Source organism: Leucoraja erinacea, chromosome 10 (genome assembly GCF_028641065.1).
Source record: "Leucoraja erinacea ecotype New England chromosome 10, Leri_hhj_1, whole genome shotgun sequence".
Lineage (NCBI taxonomy): Eukaryota > Metazoa > Chordata > Chondrichthyes > Rajiformes > Rajidae > Leucoraja > Leucoraja erinaceus.
The window spans coordinates 57067076-57081184 of NC_073386.1; the positions used below are offsets into that span (position 1 = coordinate 57067076).

General features: G+C 41.3%; 1 protein-coding gene across 2 annotated transcripts in view; it reads left to right on the forward strand.

The window, feature by feature from the left end:
- LOC129701269 (complement factor H-like) overlaps positions 1-9869 on the forward strand; it is a 46278-nt gene extending 36409 nt beyond the window's left edge. For both annotated transcript variants that reach the window (XM_055642416.1, XM_055642417.1), the window contains 5 exons: positions 3096-3284; positions 3725-3832; positions 5081-5151; positions 5782-5871; positions 9145-9869. In XM_055642416.1, the coding sequence (XP_055498391.1) occupies positions 3096-3284; positions 3725-3832; positions 5081-5151; positions 5782-5841 (428 nt within the window). In that variant the 3' untranslated portion in view covers positions 5842-5871; positions 9145-9869. The remainder of the gene's footprint in view (positions 1-3095; positions 3285-3724; positions 3833-5080; positions 5152-5781; positions 5872-9144) is intronic.
- Positions 9870-14109: the final 4240 nt, after the last annotated feature.

Below are 14109 nucleotides of genomic sequence, written 5' to 3' on the forward strand. Positions count from 1 at the left end.
ATGGTGTTGAGTAAATTGTCCAGTGAGAACTGGTGAGTGTAAAGAGAGCGCGGATTTATGCAGCCACAAACGTTGCCAGGTATTGATACCTGTGGGCTGCTGGCCCCAGCTTTGACCACAGCCCACAGTCCAGCCCCCAACCCAGCCACATTCTGTACCCTGGTGTGGCTACACACTCCTCTGACCCTCTGGAACTCGCTTCACCTTCGTATCTCATGATTGAACCAGATGTGGGACCCACAGGACATCTAAACCAATCAATGACAGATGATCAAAAATTGACTATAGTTGTTAGGAATCCGCAGACAAGTGACCTTGTACTCTTGCACAATACACAATCAGAAACCAAAATCTCTCCATGAGCATCACAGCAAATTGCACAACTCTTGAAATTACGTCGTTGCCTCTCCAAAAACCACCTGACCACTGATAGTGCATAAACCACTGCTCGATGAACAGTTGTTCTCTTGGTTGGAAATCATGGAACATCAACAGGATTTTGCTTTCTGTAAATCATTCACAATGGCCTCTCAATCCTGGGCACATTGTGACATCTTGATTACAAGTTCCCTTCCAACATCTACAGTATTTTCCCAAGTGTCAAGTCTCAGTGTCTCCTCAACGCCACCAACTGACATTTGCCTTTATTGTTTGATGTGAACCATGCAGTGCACTTGTGGAATGATAGCTGTTGTCATCCGGTTCAAATGTAATATATCTATCGCTCTGTCTTGAGATCCTGTGCTTAGATATTTCTTGTCAGGCTAAAACACTCGTCCTCCTGTGGTACAGATTGGACAGTTGGAAACTCATTCCCAACCTAGGTGCAACTCCAAAGCCAATAAAATCATGGGAGACCCCTTCCACCCCTGCAACAGACTGTTCCAGCTGCTACGGTCAGGCAAACGCCTCCATTGCCATGCTGTGAGAACGGAGATGTTGAGAAGGAGTTTCTTCGCAGAGGCCATTCGGACTGTAAACTCCAATCTCACCAGAGACTAGCTTTTACTGTACCACTTTACTGCTTTTTTTAAAAATTGCTGTTTTCTCCCTTTTTCCTTCCACCCACAATATTTAACGTGGAAAAGAATATGTGATTCTGTTCCATTCTGTTTGTAGTTTGTTTGGTTGTTTGGTTGTCTTTTTGCACAAAGTCCGCGAGCATTGCCACTTTTCATTTCACTGCACATCTCGTATGTGTATGTGCCGAATAAACTTGACTTGACTTGACTCTTGTCCTTTAGCATTTCTCATTGAACACCTTGTTCATCTTGCTCATCTGTGGGAAAAGAGGTAGGAGTTACGGAGCCGTGAGGTGCCGTACATTTCTGCCACTGCTGATAGTTTGTGGCACTTATTGATGACGGGATTTGATCTTGTGAATCTGTGCTGACCCCTTGTATTACACACAGCTGTGGAATCATATATCCTACTGGAGTTTGGCTTCAGTGGAAATCAGGAGTTTGTGGTGATTAATACCAACAATGATTTATTGGGCAACCGTCACAGCTGGAATTGTGAGGACAAGACAGTGATTAAGTGATGCAAATGACCTGGCATTGAAACCTTCTCCAAAGATGCACGGAGATATAATGATGCAGTGCTGTGCATCACAAAATCCTTTATTTATCAAGTCCAAGTTGTACAAAGTTAAAAAACCGAGGGTTAGTTGTGAAATGTCTGCCACAGGCATTTCCTTTCAGTACAATATGTAAAATTGTAAATGCTGGCAACATCCAGCAAGGTAGGCAGTATCATCAGAGACCAAAATGGAGCAATGTTTCAAACCAGTGACCTTTCATCAGAACTGGGAATAATTGAAGAGAAAGCAGGTAAAGAGCAAGAGGGAAAATAGAAGCACTGAGAGACTGTAACTCCCAGGTTTCTGTACAATAGCTTTGTGTTTTATTGCTGTGGCCATTACTACACCAGATTTGGCAGCATATCCTGAAATGTTTAAGCAGTTCATTGCTTGTTGGTTGGCAATCTGAATGGGCATAATTTCAAGAAGCCTGCACGTTGGGAAATATGATTTGGCTGCTGCCTCACCCAGGCACTCCTGAAATGAATCTTTATTAGTATCTGAAGGAACTTCCAGAATGTGCACGTTGGCAAAAACAATGAGGCAAACTGCTGGAGGAACTCAGCAGGCGAGGTAGCGTCTGGAGATGGATTGTACAGACTGGGTTAGGATCCTCTTTCAAACCATCAGTCTGAATTCTCATTAGTCCCCCCTACGCAAGAAAGCAAGAGAGGTGGGAGTAGGACAAAGCCAGGCAAATGATAGGTGGATACCTGTGAAGGGAGGGTTGATTGGAAGATGGATGGAGTAAGAGACCATGGATAGAGGTGAAATGAGACAAAGGGGTGTCAGATAAAGAGAAGATTAGTGAAATGCAAAGCTGGAAGGAGAGGTGTAGGTGGAAGAGTGCGAGGAAAAGAGGGGGGAGGTGAAAGGGAAATGTGGGACAGGGATGAGAGCTGAGTATGTGAAGAGGAGCAAGAAGTAGTGTGAGTGGGAGGGGCGGGAACTGATGGGAGAAATAGGAGCCTGCCAGGATAGTGAGGGGACAGAGGGTGAAGGGGGGGGTGCATATCCTTTATACAAGTGCATGGACAATCCCTGTTGAATGATTGCTCAGCAGAGTATGAATGGTTGGTTACTTCTGCAGCTCTTTGTGGAAATACATTTACTGCTCTGTCCCATACTGCCACCTGCCCAGAAAAGGTGCGGATTGGCATGGATCATTCAAAGCATGGTGATGCCCAGCTACTTCAGGTGCATTTGGACACGGCAGTTGGACAAAACATCCCAATTTTTAGGAAGGAAATAGCTTCCACTTCGACAGTCCACATGTGGGCTCATGAAGCCAATGGTATATTTTCCTTTATGTTCATTGAAATTTGATTACATGATATGATGACGATATCTGTGAGAAAAATGTTGTAAAAGCAAGAAATAGTATTTCACTCAAGGAAATAAAATATTTTAAACAGGGTGTTATCTATGTGAATTGATTTGGTTTGAAAAAATACTATTTATTTAAAAATTGTTAATCGGAAGTGTAAATTAATAATATTTTCCTGTGATTTAGCACCTTGTATTTTGACACAAGAAGATTTTGACAAGAATTCGTTATCCTTGAAGTGGAAAATTAAGAAAAGAATATATATAAAACATGGTGATGCCATAGAATTTAAGTGCCCTCGGGGTTTTCAAGTGGAACCTCCTGGAAAACAAGTTTGCCAGAATGGAAAAATGGAAATTCCCAAATGTATCAGTGGTAAGTTAAACTAAGTAAATCTGAATGCTTTCTCGTTTTATTTAACCTCTATCTTGATTTGAAAAACAGTTTAATCTATTGTGTAACATTTGCTAAAATACAAGACAATTACAGCAGGAGTAAGTGTGCGGTAATGTCTCAGGGAATAATTTGCTGTCTTTGAGTAACACTTGAAGGAATGGGCAAAGAAGCTACTATCCAATCTTCCCTATGGTTGCATTTCCATTTCAGTGGTAGATTGTATTTGGCAGAACGTACATTGGAACTAGTGCTCATTTTCAATAGTTTTCTGACATGTGTAATAATTTTTTTAAATTATTTTCCCAAAGGCTCTTCATTTGTGTATTGATTCTGAATCCATCCATTGGATAATGAAGTATGTTTAAAGATCATACTTTTAAAATCTTTTTATAATATCTCAATTGACCTGTTTCCTGCAGATGACAGCATATCATGCATTGCTTTTGACTATTTTGACTGCCCAACCTGCGCAAGAGATGAAATCTGTATTCATTATAATATTCGAAACATATCAATGACAAGACCAGGTAAAATTATTTACCAGGAAACAAAGCTTGCAAATGATTCAGATGTACAGTATTAACACATGATAACTGAATGTCTGCTATAATTCAATTTCTATGTCTCGTTTGGAGTGACCTGGCAGACAGCAAGGCAGGACAAGCAAGACACCCACTGTTCAGAACTGAGGGCATCTCCCATCTTAACCTTCAGTTGTGAATCTATGTGTCTGTAGCCATAGGTAAAACAGATGTAAAACTTGCTCTGCCTCAATGTTATAAATCAGTGTGTCTCAGTGACTTCAGCTAATTCAGCAAGGAAATCTCTACGATCTGTGCATGCTTCCAAGTATGTAGTAATCCAGAAAAAATGACTTTCAGTTATAACATCCCAGTGAGAACATATTTCAATCACATTAATCGCAAGAAGTCATCTTCCTAGGATATACAGGGAAGATCCATCAACTTCAGGCATTTGCTTGTCATGGTTTGAAATTCTGCCCAGGTTACTGAGAGCTTTGTAATTGTACAGGTATTGATTAAATTAAAGATACAGCATGGAAACGGGACCTTCTTCCCACCGAATGCATTCTGACCATCAATTAGCCATTCACACAAGTTCTATCTAATCCCACTCTCTCGTCCACTACCTACACCTTAGGAGCAATTTAGAGTACAATTAAACTACAAATCCACATGTCTGGCATGTTGGAGGAGATCTGGAGCATCCTGAAGAAACACACGCGATCGCAGGGAGAATGAGCAAACCACACAAGGTCCGAGGTCAGGATCAAACTGGGTGTCTGGCACTGAGAGGCAGCAGCTCTACCACCTGCTCCAGTGTGCCACCCTATTTTTTACTTTATGCAAGGGTTGTGTTCTGGAACAAATGTTACATTAGATAAAATTATGTAACTCAAAACGGTGAAATGTATCGTAGCTACTTCAACACAAAGTTTTCTATGGGCACAACAAGTGTTATTTGTTATTGGCTGGTCATATGATAAACTTCCCTTCGTCCTGGCAACCAGCTCTCAGTTTAGTTTAGTCACATGTACCGAGGTACAATGAAAAATCTTTTTGTTGCGTGCTATCCAGCCAGTGGAAAGACTATGCATGATTACAATCAAGTCGTCCACAAAGTGCAGGTACAGGATAAGGGGAATATTAGTACTTGCAAGGTATTAATTGCAAACTTTTGGTGAAAATAAAGTTTTGTTTTAGTTGATTTTTTTTGGTTTCTCTGATTTAATCTGTAAACATTTTTTGAAACAGATCAAAGCACATTGTCGTTAGTTGCTCACCATGGAGAGAGCGATGCATCATTCTCACTGAAAAGTAACAGGGTAAGATACACAAATACTTTAAAGATCTTTCTCAAAGTATCCAACCATGCAATCATGAATGTAAGATTTGGCACGGGACCGCAGGTATACAAAATGTTCTGTAAGTGTAAGTGGAGCATTTTACATTCCCCATGATTAATGCTGTAAATATACAGATGTGCGCTACTAACTTTAGACTTGGGCCCTCCGAGTCCACGCTGACCATTGACTACTTGTTCACACTTGTTCTATGTTATCCACACACTCAATTTTACAGAAGCCAATTAATCTACAAACATGCACATCTTTGTGATGTGGAAAGAAACTGGAGGATCCGGCGGAAACGCTTGTGGTCACATGGAGAGCAAGCAAACTTCACACACAGAGCAACTATAGTCAGAATTGAACATGGGTCATGGGCGCTGTGAGGCAGCAGCTCTGCCAGCTGTGCTACTATGCCGCCCTTCTCTCTATTTAACATTGCAGTCTTTTGGAACATAATACATTGAGAATACCGAAAATAATTACAATGTTTTCTAATATGTCGTTTCAATGACAGTGAGTTTATTTTAGTTACAAACCATATCTCCCTCTTGTCTCGTATATCTTTAGGAGGAGTCTGTTTTCTATATATTTATATGTCTCTCATAGATCACATTCAACGTTACATTCAGTGGAAATTTCAACATTCGGTTTGGAAAGACAACTTAAATCCAGGCTAAGAGTTTAGAAGCTCGAAAGGTAAGTGAGCATATTGGCTTCAGCATATTTTCTGATATTTTCTTTATTGATAAAGATTAAACTGGATGCAAAATGGGCCAAGGCAGGACATTCACAGTGACTGGAAGGGCTCAGGAGAGTGTTACATAGGAGAGGGATGTAGGAGTGCAGGTATCTAGTTCCCTGAAAGTGGAACACTGTTGCTTTGGGTGGTCAAGAAGGCTTTTGTTATATTGACCTTCATTTGTATTGAATGGGATGTCATTTTGCAGTTGTACAAGATGTTGGTGAAGATGCACTTGGAGTATTGTGTTCAGTTATGGTCACCCTGCTACAGGAACTATGTTGTTAAGCTGGAGAGAATGCAGAGAACATTTACGAGAATGTTGCCAGGCCTTGAGGGCCTGAGATATAGGGAGAGATTGGGCAGGTTAGGACTTTATTCCTCAGAGCACTGCAGGCTGAGGGATGATCTTATGGTATAAAATCATGAGGGAAATAGTGAATAAAAGTTCATGTTAGAGGAGCAGAATTAAACCATTCGCCCATCAAACCTACTATACCATTCAATCGTGGCTGATGTATATTTCCCTCTCAACCCCATTCTCCTGCCTTCTCCTCCATAGCCCCTGACATCTAAACTAATCAAGAATCCATCAATCTCCACCTTAATACTATCCATTGACTTAATATTAATTGACAGCCTTCTGTGGCAATGAATTGCACAGATTCACCACCCTCTGACTAAAGAAATTCCTTCTTATCATCTTTCTAAAGGTACATCCTTTTACTCTGAGGCTGTGGTCTCCGATCCTAGACTCTCCCATTAGTGGAAACTTCCTCTCCACATCCACTCGATCCAGGCCTTTCACTATTCGATAAGTTTCAATGAGGTTTCCCCCTCATCCTTCTAAACTCCAGAGAGTACAGGCCTAGTGCCGTCAAACACTCATCATTTGTTAACCCAATAATTCCTGGGATCATTCTTGTAAACCTCTCATGGACCCTTTCCATTGCCAGTGTAGCCTCAGATATGGTGCCCAAAACTGCTCACAATATTCCAAATGGAGTCTGACCAGCACCTTATAAAGCCTCAGCATTATACCCCTGTTGTTATATTCTGGTCCTCTTGGAATAAATGCTAGCATTGCATTTGCCTTCCTTACTACCGATTGGACTTGCAAATTAACTTTTTGGGAATCCTGCACCAGCACTCCCAAGTCCCTTTGCACCTCCATTTTCTGAATTCTCGCCACATTTAAAAAATAGTCTACGCCTTCATTCCTACCATCAAAATATGTGACTCCACACTTTGATATGCTGTATCCTATCTGCCACTTCTTTGCCCACTCTCCCAACATGTCCGTCCATCTGTAGAGTCCCTGCTTTCTCTACATGACCTGCCCCAATTTTCGTATCATCTGCACACTTGGGCACAAAGCCTTCAATTCCCTCATCTTAATAACCACTGAAGTCAGGCTATTGGGCCTAAAGTTTCCACTTTTTTGCTTTGCTCCTTGGAGCGCAGGAGGTTAATGGGTGATCATGTATAAGATCATGAATGGATAGATAGGGTGAATAGGGTCTTTTACCCAGAGTTGGGGAATCAGAAGTTGTGGGTTTAACGCTAGAGGGAAAAGATTGAATTGGAACTTTAGGGAAAACCTTTTCACACACGGGTGGTGGGTTTATGGAATGAGCTGTCAGAAGTAGTTCAGCCAGGTGCTATAACAACATTTTAAAGACATTTAAACAGGTACATGGACAGGAGGGATATGGGGCAATAGCAAGCAAGTGGAACTAGCATAGATGGGCTTTTTGTTGACAAGGGCAATTTAGGCTGAAGGGCCTGTTTCTGTGCTGTGTGACTATTTTGCAGCCAAGACCAGCTATAGCCACCATATTCTGCTGCTGAGGAGGTAGATGTTTTAGTAAATGGGTGGAGTGTCAGTGTTCTGGTGCTACTGAGGGTTTTGGGTGCACTTGGAGCTCCACTGTGCAGCCCAAATTGTTCAAGGAGGCTTGAACTAGTAACTGCAGCCTTAGTTTTTGGTTTAGAGATACTAAAAAGGCCCTTCGGCCCACCAGGTCCGCACCGACCAGCGATCCCCACACATTGACACCATAGTACATTTACTAGGGACAATATTTACATTTACACCAAGCCAATTAACCTACAAACCAGTACATCTTTGGAGTATGAGAAGAACCTGAAGATCTCGGAGAAAACCCATGCGTGTCAAGGGGGAACATACAAACTCCGTACAGACAGCACCCGTAGTCAGGATCAAACCCGGGTATCCGGCACTGCATTAGCTGTAAGGCAGCAACTCTACCGCTGTGCCATCGCCTCCATCCTGCAAAGTGGGCCACAGCATTTATGCACCTGGTCCATGGGTTTCTGGTCAATGGCGAGCACACTCACTGTCTGACCCCCAGGATATTGATGAAGAGAGTCATTGTTGGGAATTCCAATGAGTGTGAAGGGAGATATTAATTCCCCCTCTCATTAATGATGGATGATGCTCAACTAAAGCAGGTGTGGGGAGGCTGACTGCGACTGATGCAGAAATAGTTATTGTTCAATCAGTGCAGGTGATTTAAAAAGTTATGATTGCTTTGTTTACATGATAAAGTTGCTGCCCATGTCTTTGAAAGAACTGAGGTCATGTTTTTGTTCATAGGTATTACTTTTATGTTTACACGGTTCATTACTTTAAAAAACAAATTAAAAAAATTAAAAAAACATCCAACTGGCAGAATAACTGGATTGCCCTTTCCCCTTCCAAATACATTACAGTTGCTGAAACTCCTGTTCAACGTGTTTATTTCTTTGTTGTGTGTGGCATTTCCCTCACTTGCTCATAAATACCATGATGGTCACCCAGTCCAGAAGCCTTTTCCTGTCTGTTGTCCTCCTATTGCAGCCACCCGGGATCTCTTGCCCAAACCTAGCTGTGGTCAGGACAGGGGTGGGAATGGTCCATGTTCAGTGAAGTGAAGGAGTGGGTCAAGTGAAGGATACATTGTCCTGTACTTGGCACACACTTAATGGCTATAATCTCCAATCAAACAATATCTGGTATTGTCTTTAATTCAACTAAGTATTTCCCACAATTGCACCTAAATGCCAGTGGTGATGACTGAGTGAATACACTGTGTACGCTATGCTGTCCTCCTCCTCCTCTTTCATCTTCATTAACTTCAGCTGTTGTTCCCATTCACACGAAAAGCATCCTGTCACAAATGTAAAAACATCCAAGGCTAATGACTTGGCGTTGTGTTTTGTCACAGTTGCAAACAGAGGCTCTGCCACACAACAATTCCGAAATCAAAGAATCCTGCACTGCAAATTCCCATGTGATTCAGTGAGCACCGATTGAGATAATTCACTCATTGGATATGTATTAAAAGTCAAATGTGAATTTTAAATTAAAGTACTGCAACACCACACAAATTGTAATCATTCTCTCTTTTCTCGATCATTCTCAATTTGGGTACTGAATGAGGGATAGTTATAGTTCCTCCTACAGCAATTAATTGGAAGGTATGAATTGTGATGGAATATTTTGAGCATTTCTGAAAACTGAATCTGCATATTGTATTCTGTATCCATTACATTTCTGAATGTTTAGTTGATTTTATGGATTGCTTTATTGTTAATAATGGAAACATCATTATTCAAAGCATGAGGAAACGCTTCAATTGATCAAGATGCTTTTAAGGCCACCTTTCTCTGATGTTGCAGAACCATGCAGAAGCAGGTAGTGCACATTGTGCCTTTATTTTGGATCAACAATGGATGTACAGGTTCATTTCATATCCATTGAAACTTCAGTTATAATGTGTGAATATATGGGTGACATTCACAGGAGTAGATCTAATTCCAAACTTGTTCACATTTAATAGATGCAATTTATTTCATGCTGCTGCTGCTTTGCTACATTTCAGTTCATTGTAATGAAACTTCTGAATACTTTGGTTGTACTGCAACAACTAAATAAACAAATATTGCAAAATTCAGCGATGCATGTTTTAACACACACTATAATCTCAACAAATTTGGAGCCATGTATTTTGCAATTGCTATCTTGAAGTGTATGGCTTTGAAATGTTTCTGAAGAGATGTTATGGGTATAAACATTTACTAAAATTCACGTAAGTGGCGACTATTATATACATGAACCTTCATATGAACAGGAGCATGATTAAAATCAAATAAAATTAAACCACATTTACTAGAGGTTGCTGAGGGCTATGTAAAATTGGAAGATTTTAGGAACATCACAGGAGAGGAGAGAATGTTACCATGGCAGAGAAATTTTGAGAGAGTTTAATTTAATGAGATTGAGGAACTTTGTGTCCGAAGGTTTAGGTTTATTACTATCACGTGTGCAAAGGTACAGTGGAAAGCTTTGTTTTGCGTGCAATCCGATCAGATCAGACATACTATACATACATACAATCAAGTCAAACTGAAATACAATAGATAAAGCAAAGGGGAAGATACAGAATGCAGAACATAGTTCTTTTGCAGTGCATCAGTTCGAGAGACAAAATCCAATGTCAAGAATGTGGTAGAGGTGAATCGGATTGAATGCTAGTTTATGGAAGGTCCATTCAGAACCCTGATAACAGAGGGGAAGAAACTGTTCCTGAGTCTGGTGGTGCGTGCTTTCAAGCTTCTGTACCTTCTGCCCAACAGGAACAGGGGATAAGTCTTTGATTAAGCTGGCTGTTTTTCCAAGGCAGCATGAAGTACTGATGGAATCAGTAGTGGGGAGTCTGGTCTGTCTGATGGACTATGCTAAATCTCCAATTCTCTGCAATTTCTTGCTGCCAAACCAATCTGTGATACAACCCAACTTTGTCTGTGCTTTCTATGGCGCATCTGTAGAAGTTAGTAAGAATCATTGGAGACATGCAGAATTTCCACAGTCTCAGGACATAAGGGCATTGTGGGGAATATAGACAATATACAATAACAATCTAAGCTGAGCACACAACCAGAATTAATGCGAGGCATAAAACCCAGAGAGCTGTAAATGGGAAGGTCACAGACACGAACGGATGAATGCACAGAGGGATTTGAAAACAGTAGGAGAATTTAAAAACTGATGCGTTAACAAACCAAATCTGATCATAGGTCAAATCTCGTCGTGGCGATGGGTGAATTGGATTTGATTCAAGTCATGAGGACCAGCATGGTTTTGTCTGAGTTCAGGTTTAGGAGAGCAATAGATGGAAGATCAACCAAGAGTTTGTGAAACAGTCAAAGTTTGAATTGTTTCATGAATAGGTAATGGATTTCCTCTTCACTCACCATTGACACATGCACTGCAAGGCTCCATGCTTACCCCCATGCTCTACTCCCTTTACACCCCTGATAGTGTGGCTAAACACATCTCCAATGCTGTCTATAAAATTGCCGAAGACACCACTGTTGTAGGCTGAATCATGGGTGGTGATGAGTTGGCATACAGGAGAGAGACAGAACATCTTGTTGCACGGTGCTGTAAAAGCAACCTCTTGTTCAACACCAACAAGACCAAGGAAATAATAATTGACTTCAAAAAGGGAAGTCAGGTGACCACACACCAATTTCCACCAATGGTTCAGTGGTAGACAGAGTTAGCAGCTGCAACTACCTTGGCCTTAACATATCTGATGACCTGTCGTGGGCTCAGCACCCCGATGTTATCACACGCAAGGCGGTCCAGGGCCCCAACTTTCTCAGAGGTTTTAGGAGATTCAGTATGTCTTCCAGAGAAGTACTGTAGAATCTATCCAATCTGGTTGTATCATGGCCTTGACATATCAATTCCAATTCAAGATGCAGAGATTACATTTACACAAAATGCTGGAGTAACTCAGCAGGTCAGGAAATATCTCTGGAGAATATGGGAAAGTGATGTTTCAGGTTGGGATCTTTCTTTAGACTAATTGCACAAGGGAAGAGAGGTGGTGGGACTTAGCCCAGTCCATCACAGGCACAGCTTTCCCCTACATTGTAAGTATGAAGAGCTGCCTCAAGCAGGTGGCATCTATCATCAAGGATCCCCACCATCTGGGCAATGGCTCCTTCTCACTGCTGACACAGGCAGGAGGTATCTAAGCCCAAAAACCACACCATAACGTTCAGGAACAGCTTTCCTACAATCATAAGTGAATACAAACGATAAATGACAAACGCAAAAAGACAAATGACAAACGCAAAAAGACAAACGACAAACGCAAAAAGACAAACGACAAACGCAAAAAGAAAAAGACAAACAAACGAAAAAACAAAAACGACAAAGAAAAACGCAAAAAAACAAACGACAAACGCAAAAAGACAAACGACAAACGCAAAAAGACAAACGACAAACGCAAAAAGACAAACGACAAACGCAAAAAGACAAACGACAAACGCAAAAAGACAAACGACAAACGCAAAAAGACAAACGACAAACGCAAAAAGACAAACGACAAACGCAAAAAGACAAACGACAAACGCAAAAAGACAAACGACAAACGCAAAAAGACAAACGACAAACGCAAAAAGACAGACGACAAACGCAAAAAAAGCAAACGACAAACGCAAAAAGACAAACGACAAACGCAAAAAGAAAAAAGACAAACGCAAAAAGACAAACGACAAACGAAAAACGACAAACGCAAAAAAAAGACAAACGCAAAAAGACAAACGACAAACGCAAAAAGACAAATGCAAAAAACAAACGACAAACGCACAAACGGCAAACAAAAAGACAAACGACAAATGACAAACGACAAACGACAAACGACAAACGCAAAAAGACAAACGACAAACGCAAAAACATAAATTAGCAAGTGGGAAAAATGTTGGTTTAGTATGTTTTATTTCCCCTATATTTGTGTTTCAACATTAAATAAAACATGATTATTGTTACAATTGAAGGGGAGGCCAGTTGTGCTCTTGGTCTTTAACTGTTGAATAGTACGCATGCATCTTGGAACAAAGGAAATTTGCTGCTTCCCTATTCAGCCTTTGAATACTTTTCTGAAAACTGTTCCCAGAAACAGTGCAAGGAATTCTCCTTGGCTGATATGGCAAAAAGAGTGATCATAAATGACTTTGAGAAGTGGGGTTTTTTTCCCCCACATGAATGCCATCTCAATGTTTCTCACTGCATGGTGAACAAAGTGTACAACAAAGAGTGCAACTTTAGTTTCTCATCATGATGGCGACCAGTATACAATCCGATCAGCACTGGTAGCATTTTGGTAATCAGCATGAGAGTCGATGATAAATGTTGGCAAGATATCTAGTAGTAAATAATGAAGCTAGGTGAACTTACCCCTGGCCCACGGTTTAAATCTCGTGTTTGCATACTACCTGTCCACTCTTCCCATTAGAATTTCCTATGTCTATAATTGTAATGGGTTCAATGTATATTATGGCATTGCAATTACATTTGACTGCCAATGGAGATGCTGCAGCATTACCAGATTATCATTAAGTATGGATCATTTACATGTGGCACTCATTATTCCTACAGCGAGAACAATTTTAAATAAAGCTTTTTAAAATGAGGATGTTATTACTTGTGAATACTCTGATCTTTAATATTTCTGTCCTCTTACAATAACCAAGTTCAAGTCCTTGGGGTTGATGCACACCCGTATCTCATTCTTTCCTTTCTTCATTGTGGCGACCATGGTGGAGACCCACTCGGTGGGCTCGCTGACTGACGCCAGAACACCCATATCGACCATGTCCTTTAGCACAGCCTCCACCTTGTCTTTCATGGCGAATGACACTCTGTGCGGCGGGCGAATTACAGGCATCACGGAGGGGTCAGTTGCAAACTTGTACACTAGCGGCAGCTTCCCCAGCTTACCGTCAAAAAGGTCTGGATACTCGGATAGCGGATCCATCACAGCTTGAACCTCGTGAACTGTCCGGTCGAAAAACACCAGACCGAGATCCTGGCAGGTCTGGTTGCTCAGCAAGGTGACACAGTCGCAATCCAGAATAAAGGATGACAGGTCACAGGATGATTTCTGCAGCACACAGTGGAAAGTAGACCTCCCCACAGGTGTTAGTTCCTCTCCCCCATAGGCACGCAAAACAGAGCGATCGGCAGTCAACAGCTCATTATTTCTTATCTTGTTGAACAGTCATGTTGACATAACATTCACTTTTGCACCCGTATCCAGCTTCGCAGAGAATGACTTGTTATTCACTGTAATGAGCACAGAAGGATCAGGGAGGCGAGAGTGGCTGTGAAGGAGAGT